Raw genomic sequence first — 26,563 nt, 5'->3', positions numbered from 1 at the left:
GCAGGCCTTCCTTCCTATATTCTATTAGATTATACTTTGCTGCTGCTCATTTTTGCTTTAAGGAATCTTTTTGTAGCAGGACAATATACAGTTTAGGGCCCTGTCTTGCTACCTAAACCCTAAACTTATTAGCCATATTCTATTTTGAATAACTGCTTAAAATAGTTCAACTAGCCGATCTACATCGACACGTTGTGAGCTCAAATAGTAAAAGATAGGTTCCCTACTATACAGGTGGCTATGAAATTTGTTCTTATACATTAATGCATCTGCTTCCTTACAGATGATACAATGATACAATTAAGAATTTAAAGTGGTCAGGACGTGCACGCACATGTATCCCAGGCTAATTCAACGGGTGCTCGAACAAAAAGAACAAACTGCAAGAGAAAGAAGAAGTCTGCACACCGTTTTGAAAGCTCCCCATAAACTTTATTACCAAGGCGGGAAAAAATAAGAATTTAACATCCTATCAGGACCAGGAAGCAACTGTTAATGACTGAGAAAGCAAGGACGTGATCAGACTGTCAACCAGAACAGTCTGTCGAAAACTGCCTACTGTAGAGAGCGATTTTATAATATGTGGTTGCAGTGCATAAACCCCTCATTACAAAGACAAATGCACATTGAGTTCATTGTTGCTAAAAAACCACTGGCTCTGGTCCCCAGATGTGGAAAAAGGTGATACGGTCTAAGTGATGAGGTCCACACAGCTACACAGGGGACACTTTAATTCTGACTGAGTGATCACCTTTCTATGATGAAACATTTATATCATGATGGGAGTGGTCTCTTCTTGACCATGCACCCATCCACAATGAATGAGGTGTCACTGAATGGTTTGAATATGAAAATGATGTGAATCATATGCTATGGCCTTCACAATTACCAACCCATGCCGTTGAACACCTACAGTATGGGTGATTTTGGACTGATGTGTTAGAGTTGGTAGACAGTGTTCTCCACCACCACCACCACCAAAACACCAAATGAGGGAATTTGTTTTGTTAGAAAGGTCTTCCGTCCCTCAAATACAGTTCCAGAAACTTCTAGATTCCAGATCTATGTTAAGGTGCACTGAAGGTGTTCTGGTAGCTTGTGGTAGAGTGGACATTTATGTAATATTTTCCTTTAACTTGTGAGATATGTATAATTATTAATTACCGCTTGTAGGTTGATTGATAATGCATATTTTCATGGCTATTTTGTTTAATATTCTGTCTATATTGCTGCTGTATTGTGTGTTGTATGTAGGTTACCGTATGTAGGTAGGCTACTGTGAAATCTTGAAACCTAGGGTTTCGGAGCTAGTTGCGAATGCAATGAGCACTAACTATGAGACCCTGCAGATCATGTCTGTGTGTGTGTGTGTGTGTGTGTCTGTCCCGCTGTGACACCACCCGCCCGCCACCAGAGGGCGCAGCTGTAGCACACAGCCACACAGCCACACAGCCACACACACACACACACACACACACACACACACACACACACACACACACACACACACACACACACACACACACACACACACACACACACACACACACACACACACACACACACACACACACACACACACACACACACACACACACAACCACACACACACACACACACACACACACACACACACACACACACACACACACACACACACACACACAGCTGCGTTCGCTTCCCGCGTTTGCGCGTCTTACTTGTGTTATATATGACTTCCTTTATGAAAATGGGTACCCACTACCCAGGACCAACATTGTTGATTGAAATAACAATATTATTGTCATTTAACATTTTTATTTTGAGGCATGCAGCAAACACTTGTCTGTGTAACTATGAATAATAATACATGCACCTTTTTAAAGATAATATTGCACAAATTGAATTATAAGCTGCAATGGGACAAATACAATCGTAAAGAGACATTAGATGCGGGGAGAATCCTTGAAAGACAAGTCTTTACTGTAGGCTTATGTTGGCTGTGTCGCCTTTTTAGCTCAAACATCAGTTATTTCTGGCGTATAAAATTGACTTCATAGGCTACGCTGTTTCTGCTGCTGCTTTCTGTGGGGCTGCTGCTGTCTGACCCACTTTCCCTGCTTGACTTGACTGGGAGGTCCCCTCTCATTGCTCCTTTTCACGCATGCACACATGCACGCACGCACGCACGCACAAAGCATGTGCTCTCATGTGTAGTCAATTTACATTTCTCACTGTGAACTAGACGAAGATATAGCCAGGTTAGCCTAATGCTGCAACTGCAAAATAACAAATATATAAAATATAAAAAATAAAGTAACAGAAAACATACATAACATTGCTATGACGCAGGAAATAATCTAATTAATTATGTTTTTGTTGTAAATATAGGGTACATAGGCCCAGTGATTCGTGGAAATGCAGACTTTGCTCCTTTGTCCATGATTTAATAACATTTAAATTGCAGCTATTCTACTGGGGACAATGTTTTCTTTTACAGCTACTCTCTACTCAGACTATGCCTTGGTTTCTTTGAAATAGCCTCAAGTGGCTAAACACAAACTGGCTGACTAAACATTTGTTTGTAAAATAGCCTATTCCCCACAATTTGCCTTCATATCCGTTTACACATTACAAATTGTTTTAAATATGATTTATATAGCCTGAAGCTGTAGGCTACATTTGTAAATTACAATATTTATTTTTGCCAAATTATTCTACATTCATAAAATGTAATAGGCCTACAACAACTAGGCCATATATAGCCTACTCTATTGTTACTAACAAAGTGATATTTATTTTGGTTGTTTATTTGTGCTATAGGCCTATTAGTGTTATCACTCTAGATTTCTTCCATGATCCATCCATGTGCAGGTAGAGGTTTGGTCAGTAGCCTAATAGTATCATCCAGGCTGACTGGAAGTGGAACCAAGGCTCGGTCGGATGTGCTTGACCATGGCCGCGCAGGTAGCACCAGCCCCGGCGTCAAATGAGAAGTAAAGGTCGGTTATTAGGCTAGACTACATCCCATAGCCTGGAGGGCTAGGTTGTTCTACAATTGGCTAGTTCGTTGTTAGGCCAACTGCTGACGGCGGGCAGCATAGTGGTGTACTGTACAGCCACAATAATAAACTTGACTTGATAATATAAATATATCCAATCCAATACATTAAATTCACTGAGACAACATTTCCCTAAAAAGGTATCTAATAGTAATAAAGCATCCACAAGCACAACGGCAAAACGTGAAGAACACCGGCTCATACCATATGGTTTTTGAAGAGAAGGTTTAGGTTTATTATACGCCTAAAACTAACAATCATTTAGATTTAATCAGCCACTGCCGTACACTAGATTGTGTAAAGTCATTATATTTGGCGAATTATGGCAAAACCTTTTATCACCTGCCACTGTGGCTAAAACCAAGGATCGTCTTGACAACCAACTAGCCAACCACAGCGCGACCGACCGTCCGTCCTGGCCATGGGATCCAGACTCCCGTTATTTTAGCGAGCGATCATCTAAAAAAAACTGTTGTCTGGGGGAGCTGTACTTGGCTGACTGGTTTGAGAAAAGAAGAAAGAAGCATAATGTAACTTCTCCTCAAAGCACGAATGTAGACTAGTACAGGCTTGAAGAAGACTCGTCCGTAATAACGACAACTGGACTGTGAACAGAACACAGACATTCACATCTGATTCTGAACAGAGAGAGAGACAACAACGGAGACCAGCTGGGAGGGAAGAAACAAAAGTGGGTCTGCTGGCTCCTTCCAGTCAGTGTGTAACCCAACAACATGGAAACAACGGGGATGCAGCATGGGAACCATAAAGTGAAGCATCTCAGTAACAGCCTCGGAGGAGAGCAGCCTCATCCCCCTGCGTCTCACCTCCAACAGCACTCACCTCCTCATCGGCAGCAGCAGCAGCAGCAACAACCACCATTCAACAACCAGTTTATTATTCACCACCGACAGCAACAGCGACAAATTCACAACAACACAAACAACAACCCGCAGTCGACACAACAACAACAAGGAGGACGAGAAAGTGGAAATCACCAACAACAACACCATCATGGAGGAGCTAAGGAAAACATCCAGAAGAAGAATAGAGCGGATGAGCAGCAGACCAGTGTCGACCAGGAGGTAGAGGAGGAGGGACGGATGGACAGCGGCAGCAGGTACGAGCAGCAGCAACATGCCAGCAACAGCAACCCTGCTCCTCCTCCTCCTGCCCTGAGTGGGAACAGCTCCGGTGTTACCGAGTTTAATCATTATTATGGGAATGGAAGAAGGGGAGGAGGAGGGCCTTGCTTTGATCAACATGGCGGACAACAAAGCCCAGGGACTGGGGTAATAATGCACTCGGTACAGAGCAACAACAGCGGCGCCACTATGGATCAGGTCCACCACAACTCGCACGACGGCGGAGGGTACAACAACAACAACCCGAGCCCGTATAACCACTACCCGAACTACCGAGCCGGCTACGGGAACAACAGCGGCTACGGAGGAGGGGGCATGATGAGCCCCAGCTCGCGGACCACCATGGGCCCGGCGGCCGGGAGCGGCAGCAGCGGCGGCGGTGGCAGCAACACGGCTACAGCCGCGGCTAGTCACAGCAAGGCGGCCCTGGCTTCCGCCACTTCGCCGGGCGGAGGAGTCGTTAACGCCGCCGCTGGGGGGTTCCAGCAGAGGTTCCCCCCCGGGCAGCAGGGTGGTGGGCCCCAGCAGCAGCAGCACCCTTCGGGGGCAACGCCGACTTTAAACCAGCTGCTGACATCTCCGAGCCCCATGATGCGGGCGGGAGGAGGTGGTTATGGAAGCGGCGGATATCAAGACTACAACAGCCCGTCTTCGCAGGGGCTCCAGGGGAAGGACATGGGGGTCCAGTACCACGGCTCTGCCGGCGGCCAAGGAGGTTGGGGACCCGGGCAGAGGAGCCACCCGGGGGGTCCCGGCGGGACCGGCGGACCAGGAGCGGGCAGATCACAGGTAAATTATAATGACGTTATTACAGCAGTTGTTGTTGTTAGCTGATGAGGTCGGACGTGTCGACACATCTTTGCCGGTGGAAAATTACCTTATTAATGTCGTTTTTGTCGAGTTATAAAGTATCGCCCCGACAATACAATAACAACGTATTTTAAGCTGATAATGCGCCACCTTTGATGAGAATGCGTCATTTTATGTACAGGACGGAGCCTTCATGAACAGTTCGCTGTTGCTAACCCGCTAGCTATGGGTGTAGCACCAAGTTAGCTGCTAATGCTAAGCTATCTGACGAATAGCTAGTTGTTGTTTTTTTTTACCTCCACTTAAGCTAGACATAATTGGTATTGTTATGTACACATTCTCGATATGATTTGAGCCATGTAACAAACATTTTTGACTTAAAGGCAATTCACAGAGCAGACAATAAGGAATAATAACGTAAATTCGAGGTACTGCTGGTGGCTAAACTTAGTGTTTCGATTCTGTGTCCAAGGTGACTTGTCCGTTTTTTAGCTTGCTATGTTAAGCTAAGTTAACGATAGCATGCTAACTGTAATCAACGTAGCCAGGCCCGCGCGGATTGGAAGTATCTTGGTCTGAACTTCTGCGCCCGTGATTGTGATGAACTGATTTTAAGTTACGTTTTGATATTACAATATGAAACACTTGCCATTGATTTACCATCTTCTTAGGCCTCTCGGCGAACTTCCTTTTTGAATGGCTCTAAAGTGTTTATTGTCACCCAGGTGGAGCAAAGTGAGCTGTCATTATTGTTTTAACGACCCCCTGCCCCCCCCACACACACATTTGTTATCTTCTATCATGGTAATGTGTTTCTGACCAAGCGGGGATTGTGTGTTCTGTCTAAATCGCGTAATGGTTTTTCACCCCTATAAAGAGTTCTTTAACTTCTTTCATCTCGTGTCATGGCCTTAACTTTTCCTGGCAGGGTGCCCATTAGAGCCCCATTGCATTGCAACACAAGAACCCACTGACCTTCACACATGCAGATTAGCCATGTGCCTGGTCTGGTCTACAATCAACACACATTAGTCAGTGGAGCAAAACATCCAACTCTCTCAACTGTCACCCACATAGCCAAGGTCTGCTTCAGTGTCTATTTGTGATTTGCAAAATAATATCTGGCATATGATAGCAAAGTGCTTTCTTAAGAACTTTTCTTTTAAAAATAGTTACGGTTTTGATGGGACTGTATATGGTGTTTTTGAATATATAATTTCAGCATCCGCAGTCATTATTTTGACCCTTTGTGTTACATATTTATTCAATGTGTCTTATTACTTGCGCAAGCAGAGCGCGCAAGTAATATTTTCGCCCGGTCCGTATGCACCGTCCCAGCCAACCCGGGACCAGATTACATTCATGACCATATGTCTTAAGTCATCATTGAGAGCTATTCATACATAAAATAAAATAGCAAATTGTGCCTGATTTGCTGGGACCAGAGTACATGGTGTGTGTATATGTATAACTAGCTCTCAATGATGATGTAAGAAATATGTGGATTAAAGGACCCAATGCCAGAGTGTAATTGGTCTTCGATTGTGACGTAATTATGTTTTAGGGTTGGGAGGATTAAAGGTAATGTTCCTGTGTATACATGTATGTAACCTGGTCCCAGCAAATCAGGCACAATTTGCTGTTTTATTTGCATACGCATCAAAAGTGGCGGGTTGGCTGGGACGGTTTTTGGCGCAAAGTAACCACAGTATACCGCTAATCAACTTACAAATTACATATACATATGTATGACTAGCTCTCAATGATGACGTAAGAAATATGGTCATGTATGTAATCTGGTCCCAGCAAATCAGGCACAATTTGCTGTTTTATTTGTAGTAGAAACAAATTGCGCCAATTCTTTCATGATTATTAGTGAGGACCTATTATATGAAGATAGGTTGAAAAGTGGTGAAGTGGTCCTTTAAGACGTTTAAGTGTTTTGCTCAAGGACACTTCAACATGCAATTTTAGGATGAGCCTGGTGGATTTAACGGAGCACTTTCAGATTATGGTGAACTATTACCTTGCTCAATGGTACCTCAACAGTAGTTTTTGCAACCCCTATCCAGAACTTCTGCATTGGTGTCGCAGGTTTGAGATATCACAAATGATAAACCGTGTTCACTGTTCATTTATTATTATTTTGTGTTGTTTTCCTACTGCTCTCTTGCCCTGTTCAACCAGCAGCAGTAGATTACAAGTCAGAGACATTCACATGCTTGATGTGTTACAAAGAATCAAGCCAACTGTTAGTATACTGCCTCTTGACTCCATTAATTTGTAGATTCAGTGGGAAAAACAGTTCAAGTTTATTCCAAGTATTCTTTTTCTGCATGTTTCTTTGTGCCTCTGCAAGTCATTGCTGATGAAATGTTTGTGTATTTCACCCTCCATTGCTCTTCACTGATGCCATTAGGGGATTTCTTTAAAAACATTTATTTATCCAGGAATGGCTGACTGAGCGTGGATGCTTTCAAAGCTTAACCCTACTTCACATTCATAGAGCTACATACATTAACACCAGGAACCTGTCCAGTTTAACCGCTGTCTCAATGAAATTCAACATTCCAGCACTGCCAAATTAAAAAAGTAATTGTGGAACTGGAAAATATTATTGCCATAGGCAATATGTTGAGCAGTCCTATTCTCCAGTAGTGTTTTTAATTGAGTTTGTCCATCTAAAAGTAACCCTCGATTATGAAAGAAGATGAAGTCAGATGGTCTCAACGGGTGTATTTGTTTTCTCTTCAAACACAGATGATGTTCAAACACAGTAAACTATATAACAGAATAAATACATTTAGAATCATATTCAATTATTTCATAGTTTCACTCAACAATAACATTGGTGCATTTAAATTCACCACTTTCAAATGGTACAATTCAACAATAAAATAGTTGATTGAAGAATTACAGAACATTTCAAGCACAACTCGATACAAAGACTGTTAACTGTGGACGACACCATAAAGCATTACACTTGTTTAGAATAGGGTCCACCCTTTTCAATTCATCAGAACATTTAGGGATGTACAAATATACACTTCTATATAATCAAAAACAGGAAAATCATCATAAAAGGAGGTAAACTGGGAAGAAACATCAATTAATTTATAGTTGATTTTATAATTCAGTGATAACTTAAAGGAGAATTTCATGCTGGAAGGCTTTCTTACCTTTCGTTGTAGTTGTTTGGTCCTCAACAAAGTGGTCCAGGTGTTGTTTTGTGCAAAAACGCATTATTGGCTATTTCCCCTATACTGTCCTCAATGGGGTGCTGGGTATTTGTGCTAATTCGCTTATTTCCATTTAATTGCTCGAAATTAACTGATTCTTAATACACAGTTGGTGGGTGCGTAATTCAGTCCCTTGCTGATGGATATTTTGACAGTTGGGGGGGGGGGGGGGGGATAGACCCTGCGATGCCTCATTTCAGGCCCTGACACGCCAAGCCAGTATTGGCCGAAAACCCATTGTTGAGAATCTGTTACCGACAAATACAATCACCCATAGTTTACTGTGGTGCATCTTGCACCGTTGGCGGTAGTCAACCAATAGCAGTGGCTGCTCACCCGACTGAGCATGTTGAATCAGCTGTGTGAATATAGTCAGCAAGGGGAGAGTCTCTGCTTGGCTGTTCAGCCTGAGCAAACCGGAGCAGAGCAGCACGAGAATAGAAATGGAAGCAAGCAGCAAGCTAACTGCAGATAAAAAGAGGGCACACACAGACACAATATTGATGTGTGAGTGTCGTGAAAACAAAATATTTCCCTTGTTTTTGCCTCTGCAAAGTGTAAAATAGAGATGTGATCAACTAAAACCCCAAAAGGACATTTATGCCATATCATGATATTAAGCTATGCAAAATACAATACATTGTCTTATAATTATGTAATTAAAATATTATGTAGACTTAGCATTTTATAGTGTATACTTATAGTTTCATTGTACAGATATTCTACTGTTAGACGGATGTTAGATTCTTAGCTTACTTATGATCGATCCTTGATGACTATTTCTATGTATTTGATGTATTACCATGTGGTGTTCTTGCCTGAATTGTAAAATTGTAAATTGTTATATCACAATATATCAAAATATTTCGTGGCCTTAATACAAAGTCTTCTCCTTGGTCAACCTGGTGTCCCAGGGCCTTTAGAGCAGTGGTTCTCAAACATTTTTATGTCGTGGTCCCCCCTCCCCCCGGCCAAAAAAAAGTATTTGGCCGTTGACCCTCAACTGATATTCAGTGCGAGCACTGCCAGGGAAGGGACCCCCATTATGGGGGTCCCTTATACAATTTCTACCAGATCCTGGTAGAAATGTCTGATCTACAAGCACACGGCACATTATGATGCGTTGTCAGCTTGTAGCTGATTATGTGTTAAAATGGTTAAACTGATTCTGATGCTATATTAATTACAAATTATGCGAGGGAACCCCTGGAAACCCCTCAAGGACCCCACTTTGAGAACCACTGCTTTCTAGAAGGCTCTCGAAGCACTAGTCCTCTTTGCCACAGGCTTACTTGCTTTCACTCAATCACAGACTCTCTTTGCATACATTATTTATGTAGTTTCAAAGGTTTGCTACCAACAATCACAGCATTACGAATCCGTCCATTTATTAAGGACCAGACTGGCTCGCTCTATAGAGGAATTGTGTCACATAGTGTGCCACAATTCATTTGACATCAATGGTAAGTTAGGCCTTTAAATGTATGCCTATTTTATTGATACTAGAGCGGTGCCCGTGAGGAAAGGCTTATTTATAGTTAGATACAGCCAGTATAGGTTTATTGTTTATTATCTATGTCCAATCAATTTAAGAAAGCAAAAGGAAGCTTGTTTAGGTGTCACTGGAGGCTGGAGCAACCCATCCAACATTATCAGAGCTTTAAGTTAGTAGAGTTTTTGTTTGTTCATAATGATTTGCTTTTCACAGCGAAGGACAGAAATTCATTGGTAGGCCATGGATGTATTGCATCTTGTTATATGGAATCCTCAGTAGTTTCTATTTTTTTGTAGAAAAATCTGTGGGGAAAAAAAACAGCACTCTTCACCTACAATTATGTCATTGTGTCATATGGGATTTTCTGTGTGCGTGAGTGTGCGCGCGCGTCTGTGTTAAATAATATTGAAAGGTACTGAGGTGTGTCCACTGACACTCAGGGCAGACTGGCTTTTTGAAGTGGCCCCCTGGGATTTCTGGATTGCTCCCAGTTTTCTCTTTAAGTGCTCCTCCAATCGACTCTGAACTTGGCAAGCGAAACGGGGAGATTAGCTTCAATTGCTCCCTCATATTTTTGGCACCGCTGAGCCTCTGTAGAATATACGCCTTCTACCCCTACCCCCAAATAAATAATCAATATAATAAGTTTCAGTTATTATTTTCTTAATTATTATTGTATAGCACAACACATCATTTTATCCACACTAACCTTTGGGGGTGAAGTTCTTTGTAAACCTTATAGATTTGTATTTTGTACAGTACTGTTTTTTTTTTTAATATGATTCTGTAAGCCCAGTAATGCAAAATGTCCACATTTTGCAGTAGACACTAGACAGACACAGAACAGAAGACATGGGGTATTTATTCACACAGTATACATCTCCCTCACATCAGAGCAATGTGATTTCAGTTCTCAACATCAGCGTTTCCCTTGTTTTTAACGGAGCCCGCCAGAAGCGTAGAAAGCGTAGATCAACTTTTGCCTGGGAGCCGGCCAACAGCGTAGCCTACGTTTTCTAGGCTTTATATTCTTTAATCCATGTTTTGATCAGATCGCATTAATAGCTGTCTCTCGTTAGCATCCTAGTGTAAAGTGTGACAGTGGCCGTGGCCATTTTGAAGATGCGTGCGCATCCACTTGCACTCTATGTGCTGCTTTCAAAGGCCTGTATCTCCAAATCGGTGCAATGAATGTCGTTTCTGGTGAAAACAAGGTTTTTAAACGGCCGACAGCAGCCGCTGTGATACTCGCGGTCGGGTGTTTCCTGCACCGAGTGAGAGAACAACAACCGGTCAAGACACCACACCCAGCATTATGTCATCGTAACATCCGGTTACGGATTAAAGATGAATTGATTGATTAATAGATTAATTGCCCCTTCTCACAATTTAGTCATTATGCCAATTAATTCCACTCACTGCTTGCCACTGCTGTTGTACCCTACTGGCTCACCTGCCAGTGAGGAGGAGTCGGGCCCCTGTTCACCTTCAAATACCTGCAATTTGAAACTGGCCCCAGTAAAAAGTCAAAGTTCCCCTCCTCCCTTTACTTTACATATTACTTATTTTGATTTCGAAAGGTTTATATGATGTTTTTGCATAGTACTGTATATTTGTATGTATTGTATGTCGATGTTGAGATGATTTGAATATGAAGGACCCCAATGGAAACGAGCCATAGTGCTTTCTTGGGTTATAAATCCTCTTAGCAGACATTGTATTGGACTGTACTTTCCTGTGCTTTTTTTTCTGCAAACTGTAACTGTAAAAGTATAAAAACATTGAAATACTCCAGTAAAATACAAATGGTGTCTCCTCAGGTTCCACCCATGGACGCCATGGCACTGAAGCGCTCTCAGCTGGCGTATGGCATGAGTAACAATCCCTACTCCCAACAACAGGGGGCGCCCTACCCGGGACAGCCATACCCTGGCCCCTCTCCTCACCGATACCAAATGGGAATGGCCGGCCGAGGTCAGATGGGCATGGGAGGCCTGCAATACCCTCAGCAACAGGTACGTCTCTGTCTGGAAATGTTCTCACCGCCCTGAAGGGTGTTGGTGACATTTGGCCTTTTCACACTTAACCACGCCGTCCATCCACAGCCTCCCAGGGGCCACTGAGGCATACTGCCTCTAATAGAAAGGTTCAGATACAGGTTGAGATATGTTGGTATTTCTATTGGAAAGCTGTAAATGATGACACAAAATGGAGCCACCATTATTCTTGTGTATGCCATTCGATTTTATTAATGCCTGTATGAAGCTATCGTGAGCCAAGCCTGTTTTGCAGGCAAGTATGAAAGTGCAGTATAAATAACATATAGTGTTAAACATTGCATTCCCAAACCTTTTCATGACAAGGACCACCAAATGACCACCAAATGGCTGCGCCCCAACTTTAACGAGAATCTGCAATTTAAAAATAATAATAATCTGAAACGTCTTGAAAATGTATGACAACAATGATATGTCAACAATGGGGACCTTGGGTAGAAAGTAGTTCGACTGGCACAACAATCTTATGAATTTAATTTGAATTCAATTATTTATATTTATTATATTTATATTAATCACCCTCATTTTCCTTGAAGCCCCTGGTTTGCGCCGTACAGTACATACAGCACACTCTGTGTTGTGTTCATACAATGACCGGGGCTCACAATGTCTTCAAGTCCTAGGCTTTCTTCTATTTGGGTGACTTTGTCATCATAAATGTATTAATCATTTTGAATTTTTAATGAAAAACTTTGCGCTATGACGGGGTGCAGCAAAAAAATAAAGTACATCTGCAAAGCTCACACTGCATCGCATCATGAAATGTTTTTCGCTATTTTTGAAAGAATTTTTGACAGGCATATAATAACATGCCTAAAATAGGGACAACATGATGAACATGGTTACTTAACCCATTTTGGGCGGGAACCCCTTTTGGTGTTAGCATTGTTTTGCTTTTGGCTATTGAAAAATAGCAGAACTACAAGCTCATAGCACGCCACCGAGTGGTGCACTACGAGCTTGTAGGTCTGCTATCTTTGAAAAATCGAAGAACGATTGACATAGCTTTTTCAGAAAACTGGCAGGATCTAGAAGACATTTTTAGAATCTGATCTCGGGTCAAAATGGGTAAATAAATATTTAACCAGTGAAAAGTATTAACAAGGGATCTGACTAAATGTAATAACTACATTGGATCAATTGGAACAAAGGTTCTTTATTCCATTTCCTGAAGAGGAACTGGAACTGCTTTGGAGATTAAAGGTATCCACTATCCACCTGAAGGCGACGATATAGAGAATAGAATCAAAGCTAATTGCATTTTTGCCATAGTAGTGTACTGGGAACGCTCATACGGTATCTACTGAAAATAGATGCAAACTGTGGTCTTCCCTTCTGTTGCGCAGCCTAATGAAAAGTTTCATCACCACCGCTGTCATTCCCCCTAGATGTTCTTGATGTACAATCAATGGAATTGTGGGTAATGTGGTCCCCAAGGGCCAGACTGTCAGTTTTGCCAATCAAGAATGACATAAAACAAGTTCAGCCAGTCAGAAGTGATGTCTGGAACCAATCTCAGGCTAGCACATCTGCTACTCCAAGATGATACCGCCTTGTAAATGGACCAAGTGCTTGTAGCGCCTGTGTTTGGCCTCTGCAATTGCATTTAGATCATGTGACGGTAAAACCTTGCGCGGAAAACCCCCAGGGTGGGAAATGTACCATCAGCCAAATCATTGCACCGTGGCTGTTAAGTCTGTCCTGTGTCCACTGCTGCAGCCACTATGGCGCAGAGCCAGTCTGGATTTGTTGGTCCAAGTCTGTTCTTGTATCTGGTTGGTTGTTGTATTTTAGGAGTGATCCGCTATCGTGACTAGTGAGGAAAATTTCCAACCCTAGGCCCACCTGTAGGCCTAGCTGATATAGAAACAATCCCACAATTGTAAAAGAGAGAGGGGAGTTGCACCACTCAGTTCACACGGGTGTGATTTTATCAACTAATCAATGCAAATGGTGTAGATTTTCTATAACCAACTCTATTATTTTATAATAGTTTAATTTGATTAACTGTTGCATCTCTACAGTACACCAGTGTTTTGCATCTTTATGCCTGTTTGACTTTCTCCCAGTCCCAAACTAAAAACACAAAAGGGGAATGTAATGTCAAACTCTGCTAATTAAATTGAAACTGAATTACTACAGACGACCGTCGCAGTGCGTTTCGCTTGCTCCTCTGTGATTACAACAGAGCTATTGTCAGAGACACAGCTCAGGACTGTCAGGCCGCAAGTATACCAAAGCTAAGCCATGCCAGGCCAGCCATACTGGGCAGGACTATCCCTGGACGGGTCTATTCCTGGGGCAGATCGTGCTGTGTCTGTGTTGACACGGTAAGCCAGACTTGACTTCGTTCCACTGTGGGTTTTAATGGATCTGCAGAGGGCAGGCGGGCACTCGTATAGCACTACAGCACAGAAACACAGAAACGCATCATTGGAAAACACAAAAATACAACACAGAAACGGTACTCACATGCAGCTCTTAACACAAAAACATGCCTGCTATAGATTCCTGAATCCTCTTATTTACTTCTAAATAGGTGTCCATGCAATTCGCTTTCCCAAATAGAATTAGATGAAATTATCAAATTTCTCAAGAGTCGATAATCTACAGAGCTTTATTTGTCACTCACTTGTACAGGTACAAGCAGTGAAATGTTAGTGTGATGTTACAAGTTCCACAAGACTGTGCTAACCAGGACAATACAATTTATTTCCCAGAAAACATTTTTTGAAATTCTTGTTTGAAAATCTTTGAAAATTCACTTTGAAAATTCACTTCTAAAGCAACGTTTTCGTTGCTTTAGTAATTAGTAATTTGTAGAACCAGGTCTTAAAGGGTTAACGATAGATGCCGAAGGTGCTGCAGTGATACAGCAGGTATACTACTAGTATGTGGTTGTTCACAATGATCACCAAAATGGTGCATTTATATAGCGCCTTTATCCAAGGCACTTTACATAGATTGTGCATTAATTTCACCCATTCGCAAGGCACCAACCAGCAGGAGCAATTAGGGGTTCAGTGTCTTGCTCAAGGGCACTTTGACACTAACTCTGGGGGACCCTGGGTTCGAACTGGCAAACTGGCAACCTTGCGGTTACCATCCAGATTCCAGCCACTCTGCCCCTGACCCACCGCCACCCCAAAATACCTTTTGGTACTTTAGTGACTTTAATCAAGTTCTGAAAAGCTGCTTCTTTGACATTGCCCGTTTGTTGTTGAATGGAAGCACACTAGTTGCTATTTAAGCTTTTTGGCGTGGATGCCTTAAAATGGATCTTCATAACAAATGTGACTGTTTCTGGCCACAGCCAGGACTGTACTTAAATCCAACCAATAGATTGGTTTGGCTGATATATCTGCCAATTTCTTTTGACATTGGTATCGAGTCCCTACATTTTCAAACTTTTTCAAAAATTCGAGCTCATAACGCACCGCAATGCGACACGTTGTGAACAAAAAAAAGAATCATCTTAACGTATTTGTTATGAAATTTCATAAAAGTTTAGTTTGTGAAAATGATTGGAAAATGTCTCACTTTTGGACCAAATATCAAAACTAGAATTGCATCAGTGTTGCCAGTTCTGGGCATGCTTTGGCAGAGGAAATGAGGGGAAAAAAGGAGGACCATTATTTTGTTAAAAAGGGGACTAGGGATCATGTCACAATTACAAAGTTGACGATACATTTTCACACAAATTTACAATTAAACAATTTTATTGTGTTTTTTGGCATTGAACATTATGAATAGAATTAATTTTTTTGGTTGGCTTTTAGGCTTCGTAATCACAAATGTAAAAATAGTGGAAATAGTTGATCTACAATGAACTATTTCCGTGGTGTAAACTGTAAAGGAACCATTAAATAAACCTTTTAAGTTTTGGAGCATTATCCAGTGTGCCGAGTCTGCCGACCTTATCTTTTATTCTAGCCTCGGCCCGGCACCTTGTTTTCAGTGAGTGGATGTGCTTTATTGTGAGTGGATGAGGCTTTATTGTGCGTATCATGCAAATAACAATACACATTAATTTGGGGGTCCTGGACACGAAAATATGTAAGAACAAGCCCCAAAAAAAAGCAACTCGCAACTACCAATAATTTACATACAAGGCAACTTTACAGAAAAACGAGCCCAAAGTCGCTTACAATAAGCAGACATGGGCAACACTGGTAAGCGTCCTGTCTTCTCTGTTGTCCAGATGCCCTCCCAGTACTCCCAGCAGCAGCAACAGCAGCAGCAGCAACAGCAGCAGCAGCAACAACAACAGGGTGGCATGTCAGGCTACTGCCAGCAGGGGCAGCCTCCCTACTTCAGTCCCCCTCAGCAACAGACTGCTGCCCCTAGCCAGCCCTCATACATGCAGCCACGCCCTCTACCACAGCAGGTATGACGACCGCACAGGTTTTACAACTGTATCCATAATAACTATACAGATGTAGCTTTAAAAATCGTTCTACAGAATCCTCCTACAGTAAAACAATGGTGAACGATATACTTTGTTATAGTGCTTGGTGTGACTACTTCCATACCGTGACGAAGAGAAAACTATCTGAAAATGCGCTGGCGATTTATATCAAGCATTCATTTGGTGAAGCTTCATTAATTCATGACATGTCTATGCTTTTATTTGCGGTGAAAAATCACGTTTCTAAAAAAACTAAACAACAACATTGATATTATGGCTGCGTAATATTCACAGTGTAGGCTAAGTCATGAAACAAACCGCAGTTTAAATGATTGCGAATGAATCGCACAAAATAAACGCTCCCTGTGTGTAAGGACCTTTAGGTTCATCAATAGCTCTATATTTAGCTAGCACATCAGGTACCACAACTCCTACAAGGCACAGCAGTTTAATGCCTACACAGGCAGTGGAGACTTAAGTTAAGTTGACAGACTGGCATAGCAGATTATACTACCTCTCCCACGATGCTGTGTCCTTTAAAACACACACACACACACACACACACACACACACACACATACACACACACACACACACACACACACACACACACACACACACACACACACACACACACACACACCACACATGGAACCTGTAGTAGCAGACCTCTTCAGCTCATAGACATATATAAAGGCTAGATGGCTCAAGGGGAAGTATCCGACGTAGTTCACCCGGCGGCCATCTTGCATCGATGCTACAGTACAGTATGTTCTATGGCAGCTCAAACTAAAATATAGTCATAACTCGCTCAAATCTTGACGATTTACAAACGGGTTGGTTTATTACAAACGTTATCAATGTGGCTATGATTCAGGATTCAGATTCAGATTCTTATCACCTTAATGTTATTTTTTATATGAACGTCATAAATAAGTATGCGGATGTCTCTGATGTTTATAGCAAACCAAACTGTTTGAAAATGGGTTATGGTTATTTAAAAATGATGTGTCCCATAGACGCAATGTTATGCTGCACCGAAGTAAGATGGCCGCCACGTAGCGACGTCTCTCTCTCCATCTAGCCATCTAGCCTTTCTTATATAAATCTATGGTTCAGCTACTGTCCTCTATTGTTGGTAAAGGCTGTCAAGTACAGCCACTGTTTGTAACTGGGAGCTGACTACTGCCATTTACAGTTGGCCACATACTGCAGACCAGTGGTTATCATCCAACGTTTTGTACCCAAGGCGCAACAGTGGGCAAGTCCAAATCTAAAGTCAAGTCTGTATTCACAGCAAAAATAGTATAAGCTAGACACAACCCATTATTGTGTGTTTTGTAGATCAGCAACATTCACCGTTTATGAAATGTGTGACCAAAACGTTTTGATGACATGCCCAAAATGGTGACGCCAGGTTGACTGCTTGGTTGTCACAAAAAGGCACACCTGGACTTGTGTCTAGGATCGGAATCCGGAACCGGATCCAACATTGAGGAACTGGAATCGGTTTATTTGGTACGGTTTCCGGAACTGGTTTTATCACACTGTCGTATGTGGACTTCACATTTTCTATACAATTTCAATACTAGTGGTTCTCAAAAATTTTTATTTCAAAGACCACCATAACTCTTTAGAGCGTACAAATGGAACCATAAAGGTCCATTTGGTTCCATTTTTACACTGAGTTACAGACATGTAAGGGTCCATTTTGGAACCCCCCAGCCTATAGGAATTGTTTAAGGGATCCGTTATGGAATCGGACCGTTAAGAGGGAATCGTTTAGGAACTGGAATCGTTTAATTCCTAAAGCATCTCTCAACCCTACTTCTGTCATGGCACACCGTTTGGTAAACACTCAAATTAACACCGGGGAAGCCTGACTGTGGTTTTAGGGGCAGCCAGGGTTTTTAAGGTTAAGCATCAAGCATTGTTGGTGTCTTTTGAGGGGCGCTAGCCCCTCTTATATTTTGCTATAGTGTAGATTATTGTCCTAACACAAACATTAAATTCCCATTGACAATGAATGGAGAATTGCGTTGTGTCTGAGCAAATCTGTATTTTGGTTAAATTCCCATTGACAATGAATGGATAATTTACGTGTCTGAACAAATCGACATGTTGAATCATGATGATGTATGATGATAAGCGCCTCTCACTTCACACAAAAAAAAAAATGAACACCAGACGGACAGAGGGGGAAGTGTTCGTAGTGGAACTGAGAGCCGTGCATATGAAAAGTTGCCATCAGCGGCATCTTCTGATTCTTCTCCCAGAAGTCTCCTCTGCCTCATAAAGAAACCGTTTTTAATGAATGCCAGAATAACTGTCCGTTTACTGACTCAAATTATACGTGTGAGGTCCCCACAATATAGTAGAATGTGAGGACAATTTTCCTAGGGTTACTAACTAAGTCAGCGGTGCACACAAGCGGTGCTAAGGTGGTGCTAGTCAAACACAAGGTCAGTTTGTATTGGGGGTGGGGAGGGAGGCGGGCGTCGCGAGAAATGGCCAAAGCATTTCCGGGGGTCCCTATCCAAAAAAACCCCTGACCTACGGTACTTAGACATTTCGACGGCAACTACGTCCTCAGATTTTGTAATATCTGCCACCTATATATAACGGGTGTCCCCTGTGGCACACCCGTTGTCGATGCTCAGCCAATTACAGCACAGAATGGCATACCTTCCAGCCAATCACAGCACCAATTTCCGTCCAATTTCCTGTGGAGACTAAAATTATTAGTCTGAGGAGAAGGGTGAGTGTTGTGCAATATCTGATGGCATTTCTCTATCTGCCTCTTACAGTATATACTGTATAACGGGTGTCATCTGTGGCACACTCATTATGAGATGTTCAGCCAATGGCAGACACTTTTCTGTCTTCTCTTTTTATCCCCACTCCTAAAAGTATTAGTTTAGATTTGCCATTACTTATATTGTTCACTGTATTTGAGTTATGTTACATTTTCGGTGTTCCCACCCTCATCCCTAAAAATAAAACGTAGATGTGTTTGTGTGTGTGTGTGTGTGCGCGCAGAGAGGAAATGTGACCGTGACCAAGTCTCTGTGGACTAGCAAAGTAATACATCTGTAATATATGAGAGGCTCCCGTTTATTCCACATTCTCCTCTACTCTCCTGTTCTCATTTTCTCACCAAGACTGATGGAGAGAAACATTTTCATTTTCTATCTGTGTCCTACCATCCTTGTCTCTGACAGGAGGTGCAATGAAACTCCCGTGTTTGGAGAGTCTACTCTTATTGAATGTGTGTGTGTGTGTGTGATGGGAGGAATAAGATGGAGGGGGCACTATGCCTTGCTCAAGAGAACAAGGTGCCTTCTTTTACTTTCCAAGGGCTGGTCAACATCAATATTATATTGACGAGATTTCAAACTTTTTTTTAATCTATAATGACTGCTTCTATTTCAGTGTACTAACGTTCCTGGAAGGTTGTAGTTTCCATTATTTGCTTGGAATCCCATCGATAATGTCATTGGTAGGCTGGTTCCACAGCCCTCCTCTTAGACACAGCGAGTAGACGGAATTGGTTCCATCTTATAATGAGCATTTACTGAAGACAAATGATATGAAGATAAGGTTGACAATAGGTGATACAAATAAATAGAAAAGTACTACTTCCACCACTGTTTCAGCCTTATCTAAGCACTGTTCAAAAGCAACTATCAAATTCAGTCCCCCTGGTCCAGCGGTTGGTGAGATTAGCACCGTAAAACTGACAGAGACAGTCTTATAGATCGCTAGCCTCCTACAGAGCCACACCATGAATACATTTTTCAATTACATTATACATTTTCCAGCAACGGAGCTGCCATTTTCAAAACATTTTGGAAACATTTTAACAGCACAAATCTTAAATGGGTAGGGGGGGGGGGGGGGGGGGGGGTGTGTGTGTCTCCCCCATCTGGAGCTGTGTGTGGGTGGAGTTGGCCTATCACAGTATGCATACTTTCTCTATGATGCGTTTCCTATCGGCCTGCACAGGCCTCCTCGCTGACTACTTCTTCCCCATCCACTCACACACATGAGTTTAAGGCACCGATTCTCAACCTCTTTCATTCCGAGTTCCTCTGGTACACAAACCTACACTGTAAAGTCCTCAGTGTTTGTTTAACTCTGCTTGGTTTAAGGGACCATTACACAAACCCTGAAAGGCCACTGTAACCGTTCAAATAGCGCCACAGCTATCAATTATTTTCTTAGAGGTTATTCTATCGAGTACTTTTTCGATTAATCAAATAATCGTTTTTCTTTTTTTATTTAATTCTATAATTAAATAAATTGATTAGTCTAATGAACCCCTTAAGCCCTATTTTATACATTAGTCTTACAACGGTGACGCATAAAAATCACATCACTTTGACCGCAAAAACTAGTGTAATAACGATATGTTTATCGGCTCCGCTCTATGCTATGAAGGCTGTTGCATAGGAACCTGGACCCCATGGCAAGTATAAGTAGGAGAATGAGCCTGTATGATGTTATTTAGTCTGGAGTCTCCTCTACTCTCCTGTTTTTCTCACCAAGACTGATGGAGAGAAACATTTTCATTTTCTATCTGTAGTCGAGGAGTCGTCCTTTATGTCGCTTATTGGTTCTCAATATCGGTTTCACTATATGTTTGGGTTACGGCATAGTATTTTCAGCTGTTGAATTGGATCTCGTATTTTATCTAAAGGGCTTAGACACTTGTACTTCACTGAACGACGAATAGCGGAACTGAAAAAAATATTGCCTGTATATCGACATGTGCAAAATGAGCACTCTAGAGTTAAAGTGGTTACTCCATCTGTGAGAAGAACTTGTTTTATGGCATATCTGAGCAGCTGTCAATGATGATGATGTTGACGATGATGGCGGTGATATTGATGTTATTGTGGGAAGATTGTAAGAACGGCACAGTGACCTAACTGTGACCCCAGCTGTCACGGTTCTCTCTACTTGGCACTGAAGTAAACTCTCAGCAACGACTGACACTCAACACGCCGTGTGAGACGATAATCTGAGTCATGGCCTGGCAAGCTGTGTGTGTGTGTGTGTGTGTGTGTGTGTGTGTGTGTGTGTGTGTGTGTGTGTGTGTGTGTGTGTGTGTGTGTGTGTGTGTGTGTGTGTGTGTGTGTGTGTGTGTGTGTGTGTGTGTGTGTGTGTGTGTGTGTGTGTGTGTGTGTGTGTGTGTGTGTGTGTGTGTGTGTGTGTGTGTGTGTGTGTGTGTGTGTGTGTGTGCAGTTTCTCTCACTTGAGCTAGCTACTAGTCTAGTGTTGGCTATCTGGTGTGTTTTGTTTTGTTTATACATACCTGTTATGAAGAACTGATTCTAAATTGGCTCTATTGAACCACTGTGTGTTCATATCGGCCTCCCTGTTCTCCGAATCGATCTAGACCTTCGGCCGACATCTACAATGAAAGCAGGAATCATGTGCTCGCACCCGTTTCTCAGAACGATTGTCCTGAATTTCTTGGTGTTTGAGAACACTGTGTTCTGTGTGGCGGTGGTGTGTATCAGTCAGACTGTACTGTGCTCCTCTAGCCTTAGCTAGCGTTATGTGACGCTGACGATGCCGTTTTGCGAACAACAACTATGTAAGCCATAGTTGTGATCTGTCGGAACCATTTTTTCTCTTCTCTTCTCTTCTCTTCTCTTCTCTTCTCTTCTCTTCTCTTCTCTTCTCTTCTCTTCTCTTCTCTTCTCTTCTCTTCTCTTCTCCCCCTTTCTTCTCTCTTGTTGTTTTGTGTTGTGTATTGTCTCATTGTGTCTGTGTCTTGTCATATCTTGTCTTTTTGTGTCTTATCTCATCTTGTGTCATTTTGTCGTTCCATGGCATGTCTTGTCTTCTCTCGACATGTCTTTTCTTGTTGTTTCGTGTCACGTCTCGTCGAGTTGTCATGTTATGTCTTGTTGCGTCTCGTCTTGTATTGTGTCTTTTCTTGTTGTGTCGTGCCATGTCTCGTCTTGTCATGTCATGTTATGTCTTGTTGCGTCTCGTGTTGTCTTTTCTTAGGCTTTATCCCAGGAGGGTTATGGGAGCAGGGGTCAGTCAGCTATGACTCCTGGGAAACCAAACCATGAGGAACTGGCTCTCAGTCAGCAAGAGAGACCCTCCAGTCTGCCTGTAAGACACAGCACAACGCCCCTAACTTGACATGCCACAAAACACCAAACGTACACAAACGTACAACACAACAAAACACTCCCACTCTCTCGCTCCCCCCCCCCCCCCCCTCCCCCTGTTGTAATTCCAGAGACTGCCTTTGAAGTTCCAGGCGGTGCTGATGTAGTTGCCATAGAAACAGGCTGTGGAAGCTGCATGCTTAGGGGTAAAAGAGGAAACAAAACATACAGGTTTCCACACATCTCTAATAGGACTTTTAATACATTTTTGTATTGAATGTTCTATGAAATGAGCGGGTCATGTTTGTCTTTGTCTGTGATAATGATACACTACAGCATCACTTGGCTTCAGACAGTACCGTGTGTAGATCCTGCTCTTATAGTGGGGTCCGGGCACCCCCAGGGGTCCTTGAGAGTGCGGGTCCAATACATTGCTTCCATTTATACACTCTCAGAGTTGGGATCTTTATATTTTTGATTGCGGTCCCAGAGATGAAATAACATATGAAAGGGGGGCCGGGGTCTATATCAAACTGAGGGTTCTGTAGGGGGGCCGGGGTCTTTATCAAACTGAGGGTTCTGTAGGGGGGCCGGGGTCTTTATCAAACTGAGGGTTCTGTAGGGGGGCCGGGGTCTTTATCAAACTGAGGGTTCAGAAAATCCCCAAAATGGAATACACATTTTGGCCTCCTTCAGTGGATTTAATGTACAATATACCCCCCCCCCCCTTAATTTGGTTTAGAGTGGAATAAGGGAGAGAGGCCTTCTGTAGTGGAGGACTCAACAACGTTTATAGGATTTTAGTTTTAAGTAGTTCAGCACAGCCTCTTGGTCTATGGGCCCTTAATTAAGGTCTTCACAAACGGAGCACCAAGCCTTGGTTCTTTCTTGAGTCCCCAGAGATGGGAACAGACGTGTTTCTCTGCGGTATGTAGAAAAAAAGGTTCCATGCAATTCAACTTGTGAGATGGGTGTGAAACGAGACTCACGCCCGCTTTGCTTGCGCCTCCATACCTGAAAGTTTGCATATAACTTCTAATTAATTACTATAATAATAATATATAATAATAAAACTTTATTTGTATAGCACCTTTCATGACATGAAATGCAGCTCAAAGTGCTTTACAGAGCAATAAAGAAAAGCAAGGCATAAACATTAAAAAACAAGCAGTAATGCAATACAGTGAGGACATGAATAACAAAAAATAAAAGATCAATTAAAAGCAATGGTGTAGAAGTGGGTCTTGAGCTGTGCTTCAAAAATGTCTACAGAGGCTGCCTGTCGAAGGTACAGTGGGAGTTTGTTCCATGCCGTTGGCCCGTAGAAGCAAAAAGCTGCTTCCCCGTATTTTTTAGTTGCCATTCTTTTAGGCAAAGCGAGCAGGCCAGCAGTGGAAGACCTTAGGGGGGGCGGTTTGGGACATATTTAGGCAGGCAGTCATGTAGGTAGGAAGGTGCGAGAGCAGCGAGACCATTGAGAGCTTTATACACAAGTAAAATAAAATTTAAAATCAATCCTAAAAACAACCGGAAGCCAGTGCAGTGAAGCCAAAACTGGAGTAATAATGTCTCTCATCTTAGTTCTAGTTAAAACTCTGGCTGCTGCATTTTGGACAAGTTGTAATCTGTCAGTTGTTTTCTTAGGCAGTCCAGAAAAAAGTGCATTGCAGTAATCAAGCCGAGAAAAAACAAAGTGGATTAGCGTTTTTGCATCGTCCAAAGACAAATAGGCTAGGTGTACTAGGTATCAGTTGGTTCCATTTTGGGAAGACCTTTAGTCTTATGTGTTTTTTTCTCTGCTCACCGCGTCACCTTGCTCATAGGGTCTATAGAACAGGAATGCCTATAAACTGAGTTACGACTGACCGTATAAATGTGAAATATGATCCCATAGACGTGTCTTTAACGGTGATTTGAGGACATTAAATGAAACGTAAAGCTTAAATACTTATCATAAAGTACAACGTTTTAATTAACGGCAAATGGCTCTAATTTGTAGTAGATGTGAGAAGTACTTGGCAATGTCTGACATTATTAAACATAATCCATGTGAACTATAATTTAAGTCTGCTGTTGGTGTAATTCACTCTAAGAGACCTTTTTGTGTTGCGTTTGGAACAGTACAAGACTGATTGTACTGGTCATCTCCCAGTGACCAATAGTAGCAGACTGATTGTACTGGTTATCTCCCAGTGACCAATAGTAGACTGATTGTACTGGTCATCTCCCAGTGACCAATAGTAGACTGATTGTACTGGTCATCTCCCAGTGACCAATAGTAGACTGATTGTACTGGTGTCAGCCAGTGACCAATAGTAGACTGATTGAACTGGTCATCTCCCAGTGACCAATAGTAGACTGATTGTACTGGTCATCTCCCAGTGACCAATGGTACAAGACTGATTGTACTGGTCATCTCCCAGTGACCAATAGTAGACTGATTGTACTGGTCATCTCCCAGTGACCAATAGTAGACTGATTGTACTGGTCATCTCCCAGTGACCAATAGTAGACTGATTGAACTGGTCATCTCCCAGTGACCAATGGTACAAGACTGATTGTACTGGTCAACTGCCAGTGACCAATAGTAGACTGATTGTACTGGTCATCTCCCAGTGACCAATAGTAGACTGATTGTACTGGTCATCTCCCAGTGACCAATAGTAGAATACTGATTGAACTGGTCATGTCCCAGTGACCAATGGTATAAGACTGATTGTACTGGTCATCTCCCAGTGACCAATAGTAGAAGGCTGATTGTACTGGTCATCTCCCAGTGACCAATAGTAGAAGACTGATTGTACTGGTCATTTCCCAGTGACCAATAGTAGAAGACTGATTGTACTGGTCATCTCCCAGTGACCACTAGTAGACTGATTGTACTGGTCATTTCCCAGTGACCAATGGTATGAGACTGATTGTACTGGTCATCTCCCAGTGACCAATAGTAGAAGACTGATTGTACTGGTCAACTCCAAGTGACCAATGGTATAAGACTGATAGTACTGGTATTAGCCAGTGACCAATGGTATAAGACTGATTGTACTGGTCATGTCCCAGTGACCAATAGTAGAAGACTGATTGTACTGGTCATGTCCCAGTGACCAATAGTAGACTGATTGTACTGGTCAACTGCCAGTGACCAATAGTAGAAGAGTGATTGTACTGGTCATCTCCCAGTGACCAATAGTAGAAGAGTGATTGTACTGGTCATCTGCCAGTGACCAATAGTAGAAGAGTGATTGTACTGGTCATCTCCCAGTGACCAATAGTAGAAGACTGATTGTACTGGTCATGTCCCAGTGACCAATAGTAGAAGACTGATTGTACTGGTCAGCTCCCAGTGGTCAACAGTAGAAGACTGTGGTTGAACTGGTATTAGGTGTGAATTGCTGTAGTTTGACAACTCTACCGGCAGGCATAAGAACTATGTTGTTACTGAGTTGTTAATAATATACATTCAGGCAAATAAATGACCTGGAAGCTGCAGTGCTATAGCTAAACATGCTAGATTATTCCTGCAAGTGCTGCAGTACTGCAGACAATTCTTCCTTGAGTGTTGTACTGTGTTATACACACACACACACGCTCAGCTCTATGACTTGTGTTGTTTAATTTGTCTGCAACATTCACAGAAACATCCAATTTATTCTTTGTCGTGTGACTGTGTCCTGCGCTGAATTTAGACTATCTGTAAGCTCACAATGTGTTGCGGATGAGCCATGCTGTGAGCTTGCAGATCGCCTTTTTTCTAATATTTTTCTTAGTGCGTCACCGTCGTGCGATGGAGTACAAATCTGGCTTTAGACGACTCAATGCTGTTTTACTGAGGAGAGGACGGTCGGCAGCGAGGGATGGACCCAAGTGGCGGAGACCGGGGAGATACAACAAAAAGGGTGTGGAGGGAGGGATGGAGGAGTTTGGAAAGATGGAAGGGAGGGGGAGAGATGAGGGTAGCAGGAAGGAGGGAAGAGGAGGGACTTAGTTGGAAAGAGAGAGAGTGTGTGTGTGTGTGTGTGTGTGTGTGTACCCTGGTGGTTTCCGTGCTGCATCTCTGAAACCTCTCTCTTACCCGACCATTGGCGACCAACTCTCTCTCAACTTTCTCTCCCTATGTTTTGTCCTTGTCTCGCCGCTGACATTTCTCTGGGCTCTGCTCGTCTCTCCACCCGTCTCTCTCGTCCCGCCTTCTGAACCTCCCGCATGTCTCTCTCTCTCTTTGCCTCCATCGGAATGA

General features: G+C 42.5%; 1 protein-coding gene across 5 annotated transcripts in view; it reads left to right on the top strand.

Moving 5' to 3' along the window:
* The first annotated feature begins 3,538 nt into the window (after positions 1 to 3,538).
* The window catches only part of arid1b (AT-rich interactive domain 1B), a 72,879-nt gene continuing 49,854 nt past the window's right edge, over positions 3,539 to 26,563 (top strand). For 4 of the 5 annotated variants that reach the window (XM_083790344.1, XM_083790347.1, XM_083790345.1 and 1 more), the window contains exons 1-3: positions 3,539 to 4,975; positions 11,551 to 11,745; positions 15,989 to 16,174. In XM_083790344.1, the coding sequence (XP_083646470.1) occupies positions 3,776 to 4,975; positions 11,551 to 11,745; positions 15,989 to 16,174 (1,581 nt within the window). In that variant the 5' untranslated portion in view covers positions 3,539 to 3,775. The remainder of the gene's footprint in view (positions 4,976 to 11,550; positions 11,746 to 15,988; positions 16,175 to 26,563) is intronic. The other variant, XM_083790346.1, reaches the window with a different exon arrangement.

The sequence above is a fragment of the Protomyctophum parallelum genome, assembly GCF_964188405.1.
Source record: "Protomyctophum parallelum genome assembly, chromosome: 19".
NCBI lineage: Eukaryota > Metazoa > Chordata > Actinopteri > Myctophiformes > Myctophidae > Protomyctophum > Protomyctophum parallelum.
Note: the sequence above shows the minus strand (reverse complement) of the source record. Positions and strands in the feature narration are given on the sequence as shown.